This window comes from Drosophila sulfurigaster, chromosome 3, assembly GCF_023558435.1.
Source record: "Drosophila sulfurigaster albostrigata strain 15112-1811.04 chromosome 3, ASM2355843v2, whole genome shotgun sequence".
NCBI lineage: Eukaryota > Metazoa > Arthropoda > Insecta > Diptera > Drosophilidae > Drosophila > Drosophila sulfurigaster.
In genome coordinates this window covers 38318865-38324354 of record NC_084883.1, presented here as the reverse complement: position 1 = coordinate 38324354, position 5490 = coordinate 38318865, and the positions used below count along the sequence as shown (strand labels likewise).

The 5490-nt window shown below is 39.7% G+C and overlaps 1 protein-coding gene across 1 annotated transcript; it reads right to left on the bottom strand.

The window, feature by feature from the left end:
* Positions 1-1620: 1620 nt before the first annotated feature.
* Positions 1621-5018, bottom strand: LOC133842610 (amidophosphoribosyltransferase). Its single transcript, XM_062275781.1, has 3 exons — positions 4763-5018; positions 4503-4693; positions 1621-3235 (listed from the first exon to the last, which is right to left on the bottom strand). Exons 1-3 carry the CDS (start codon positions 4791-4793, stop codon positions 1808-1810), a joined length of 1650 nt encoding a protein of 549 aa, XP_062131765.1. The 5' UTR covers positions 4794-5018; the 3' UTR covers positions 1621-1807.
* Positions 5019-5490: the final 472 nt, after the last annotated feature.

Genomic DNA, 5490 nt, shown 5'->3' with positions numbered 1-5490 from the left:
ACTGTTTCGATAAAATGGACTGTTAATTTTATAAAGTTATGTATACACACTCAAGTTTTAACTGTTCTTATAGCTAGCATATGATATTTGGTATTTTAATAAGAAATTCTCATTTTTTTACAACTTATAAAATATAAAATATAACTCATTAGGCTATTAGTCAAATAAGTTATTTTCTTCAATTTTGATTATTAGTTTGATAAAACATGAGTTAATAAATCACTGTATAGTAATATATAGATCACAATATAATAATAAATATATTATTAGCTATTACTAGGATAATGATATGTTCATTATGCTTATACAATCTATCAAGACTACGCTGGGCTTCCGCAGCCTACACAAGAATTAATCAAGCGAGTTACAATGACAGCGCATATTATTTTCTTCTTCATGTCATTACCAGAGCGCCAAGCCGCACATCCCCTGCTATACAGCCCCCTTTCTTCTTCCCTACTCGATGTGCCCCACAATGCTGCGCAGCTTAGCGAAATTGTTTGCGAAAATACAACACAATATTCAAGAATAATGATGACATTGTTGACTTCAGTACCCCGCGCGTCATAAAAAAAAACAGCGCAAAAAGGAAAAAAAAAATACATACACAGAGAAGAAAAAGAAACCCCCACATAACCGCAAGGACATCTTCCGCAGGATTAAACGCCCTAAACGCCCCGCTTTAGACACTGCAACGCCCTCCAAACTGACAGAGAGCGACAACAGCAGTAAGATAGAGAGCGAGAGAGAGAGAGAGACGGACAGAAAAAAAAGCAAACACGATTACCATATTGTATGATATGCGGCTATAACCGGAACCGTTGCCCGCTTTTGGCAAACAAAGTTTCGAAATATAAATTGAAATGAATTGAAGTTATGGCATTAGACAGTTTTCGAAATTATCACGCGATATGCAGACATCTCTCCCCCTATCCTCTCCCCCATTCTCCTTTAACTTTATCCTCCTGTTCGTCTTTCACACACATAATTAAGTGCTTGGATTTGCATTTAGAATATGTTGCATACTTTTCAGCGCCATCGCTTTTATTGTTATATGGGCATTTAAGAAAATGCGTGCTTCAAAGACTGTTAGCAACTTCATAAACTTGCAAGTTTTATTACTTGATTCTGGTAAAATGTTTAATAAAAGAAAATACAACACTCGATATTGTAGAGAAAATTCTTTTAATCCGCGCTCTTTAAAACATGTTCACAAGTTAAAAATTGGATTGTTATTATCCTAATAAGGTGTTGTCATACTCAAAATCTCTTCCCAGAGAAAATATTATTTTTCATAATTTTTCATGACAAGCGATCACAGCATTTGTAAGGCGTTTCTTGACTAACCTAGCTGGTTAGCTCTTTCAACATAATTTTTTATTTTCTTGTTCTACTTCAATGGCAAATAATTTATTTCGATTTCTACAACACGGTTTCATTTATTAGTTTCCCAATAAAGAGTTAAATACTTCTACGTTTTCACAAAGTTTTTCCTTTATCATTGAATTAAAATTCTTCTCTTCTTTATTTCATCTAAAATGAAACGTATTCGTGTAAGTTGCTTTCTTTTTTGACTCCCTTACTCCTTTCTGTCACAATTTTATGACACAACATCGCAAATTCCCCAAAGTTTTCTTTTTAATTAATTTTCGTCCTGTCTTAGATAATGAGATAATTTAATTGTTCATTTGCTTGGCTTAAAATTAACACATACAAATAATAAATTGTGTTGTCAATTGTACGCAGTGCGTTTGATGAGTTAGTTGCTAAACTTAGACTTATATGATGATTCGCTTCACTGTGAGCTCTACCAGCTAAGCTCCTCGGGCAGTCCGCCAGGATACTCGCCAGTCAGACAGGCAGTACAGTAGCCTGACTTGACAGGATTCACATGAGACTTGTTCATCTGGACTGCGGTGACGAGACCCTCTACACTGAGATACGCCAAGCTGTCGGCTCCCACATGATTCGCCAGTTGTCCGGCATTCAATTTATTGGCAATCAGCTCTTCGCGGGTGGGAATATTGATGCCCATGTAGCAGGGATATTGCAGCGGCGGGCTAGCAATGCGAATGTGCACCTCGGTGGCTCCCGCATCGCGTAGCAGCTTGATGATGGGACCAATTGTGTTGCCACGCACAATGGAATCATCGATCAACACGATTCGCTTGCCTTCGACATTTTGCGCCAGAGCGCCAAACTTCTTGGCCACGCCTAGCTGGCGTAAATGGTTTGAGGGCTGAATGAAAGTGCGTCCCACGTAGCGATTCTTGCAGAGCACCTCGGCAAAGGGCAGACCCGACTCTCGCGCATAGCCATGCGCCGCGGCTGTGCCCGATTCCGGCACCGAACTCACAAGATCCGCATCCAGAGGCGACTCCCGAGCCAGCTGGCGACCGCATTGCAGACGCGCCGAGTAGACCATCTGACCCTCGAACATGGAATCGCTGCGTGCAAAGTAGACGTACTCAAAGATGCAGAACGCCATGCGCTTGTAGTCGGGACGCTCCACAATGTCCACGGTGCGATAACCGTTGCGGGACAACTCGATGATCTCTCCCGGCTCCACTTCTCGCACGTAGCGTGCTCCGATGGAGAGGAAGCCGCAACTCTCGCTGCTCACCACCCAACCCTCGGCCACCTGATCCTGTATATTCGCATGCCCCGCATCGTAGGCGACAATCTTGCCCAGACACAGCGGTCGATTGCCATAGGAATCGCGCACCGCATAGATCTTGTCCTTGTGCATCACAACGAGCGAATACGAGAGCGGCGCCAGTGTCATAAAATGACGAATGCGTGCCGGCCAATTGGGACCATCATGCTCCGACACATCCTCGGGAGCACAGCACAAGGATTGAGCAATCAATTCACTGTCGCTGTGCGTCGACAGTCCAACGCCACGTTCGAGGACTTCGCGACGCAGCGATTCGCAGTTGACCAGCTCTCCGTTATGGGCAATGGCCAGAGCACCGTGTGCCGTGTGCACCACAAAGGGCTGGCAGTTGACCACCTCGGAGGCAGCCGCAGTGGAGTAGCGTGTGTGACCAATGCCCAGGTTGCCCTTGAGTTTGCGTATCGCTTCGTCGTTGAAGATGTTGCTGATCATGCCCATGCCTTTGTGCACGCTAAAGTTCTTCGAGCTCTTGCCCAAACTTGTTACTATGCCCGCCGACTCCTGGCCACGATGCTGCAAAGCCACCAGGCCCAAGCAAATCATCTGTGCGATGTCAAGCTGGAAAAAGAGAAACGAAAATAAGTTTATCAGAAACACGTTTTTTGCGGCCTCATGGCAACAACAGCTGACACACAAGTCGCGCAGCGTCGCATCGCTATCGGTCACAATTAAATTGTGATCCCATATTTTCCTGTTATTTTCCATTTCATTACAAACAAACAACAATAACAACAACAACTGCGACCGATGACAACGCAATTGATTGCATGCTGCATTGCTGATTACAAATGTGATTGCAGATTACATTAAGCAGCATGTGGATGCTCATTGACGTCACCAAATAGGCGTTGGCCCTAGCCTCAAGGCGGGGCAAGGCGACCAAAGGGGAGGAGGTGGAGGAGAGGTAGATGAGACACAGACACTGCTAGTTTATTAATGACCCACTTGCGATCGCATTACGCATACAGTGAAGCTTTGGCAATGACAATCACATGGCAAAAGTGATGCACATAATCACGTGATCAACTGATCTTTGCGGTTTTTACCAGTTCAATGAATTAAAAGTGTAGAAAATGTAATGAAATTTAATAACTTTTTCCAATGAACGTGTATTATAATGAATCAGATGATCTTAGCAACAAGCTCTAAGAAATTATTGAGATAAAGGTAGTTCAATAAAATATTTCAAATGAAACAGAAAATGTTTTGAAGTTGTTACGAAGCTCTGTTAATAAATAATAGATGACATTTATTTATGTAATTAAATTAACACAATTTCTCACTTTATTTTTTCACACATTTGAAGGAAAGAAAAAACTAGAATTACTTTAAGTTTATTTTTAAAATGTTTTATAAATCTATTTTATACTCAATAAATATGATTCAATTGCGCAAAACATATTTGAAGGTGATTTAAAAAAAATCATCAACTTTGAATTCAATAATTTTAATTCAAGTCAATGATTATTGGCTCTGATTTATTGATACGTTTTAAAAGGGAAATATCAATAATTCGGAACCAATAATCGTTAACTTAAACTAAAAATAGCATGTTTAGATTTGTATTTGAAATAAGTACTTTATATAGAACAAATTGAAATTCTAAAGTGATAACAGCTAGATTGCTTCCTTGAAAATGTATATATTTGTTCCCTTGAACAATTTTAAATAAAATTAAAAAAAATTCACAGTAAATTAACTTTTTATACTGCATTATTTTGTAGTCTAAGCAAAGCTTCTATATTAAAACACTATTAAATTATAACTTTCATTTAATTTAATTAATTTCTGTTCTTCAGAATATCCTTTCTGTTTTAAAACTTACCTGGGTGGGATATTCGCCACAGGCAATAGCACCAAAGACGCCACATTCACAAGTCATGCCCGTGACATCTTCTCCTTTGGCCTGAACTGATTTGTAAATCTTGTCAGGAAACACTTTCGGTGTTGTATTTCGCCTTGAAACTGTTCCAGCCTGGCGTTGGCAACAGGACTCTGCATCAGCTGTGGCAGCATCTGATGAATTACATTTAATTTGAATTTAATACTCATATATTATAAATCACAGTCAGCTTTTGCACTTACCACAGAACTTTCCACAGTCACTTTGGGCCATCTCGTTTTATGAGTCTATAAATATTTGAGTATTGTACGAGTTTGATTCGTTCACTGCACTCGAAGTGAATAAATAGTTGAACGGGGATTTGCTTATGTTTATATATACAGTATTAATTTGAGTCACTTTACACTTGGCACGAGATCAGTAGTTGTGGCTTTAGCTTGGATTGTTGGTTGTCTCTGTTTCACGTCTGCATTGATTGAATGCCAGTGGAATTGTGAGTGTTCAAGTTACAAGCGCGTCTAATTAAAGCTTCAAAAATCGATTCATCCATATGCATATACATATACATATATGTGTGCAGTTCATAATTGTAAATATAAACATGATGCTGATAACTGCGACGATCACATTTTCAGTTCAAATGCTCGCGAACAACCGCAGTAAATAATTTGATATTGTTTTCTCAGCGAGACAAATCCAATCAAATCGTATAAATCGTATAAATAAACAATTTTAATATTTTAGCAAAGAATGTGTCCAGCCAGCAAATTGTTCTGTCACTTCCTTCGAATCAATTAAAGTCGCCAAAAATTCGCGAGAATGTGAATAAACTTTTGCCGCATTTGACAATGAATTTAACTGGGTGCTCTCACCTTGTCCCACTGTGCATCATAATTGTTTTGCATTAAGCTGCATCAATCTGCATTAATGTAACTCTCGTATCACAAAAACATTTGTGGCTCTGGCCTTA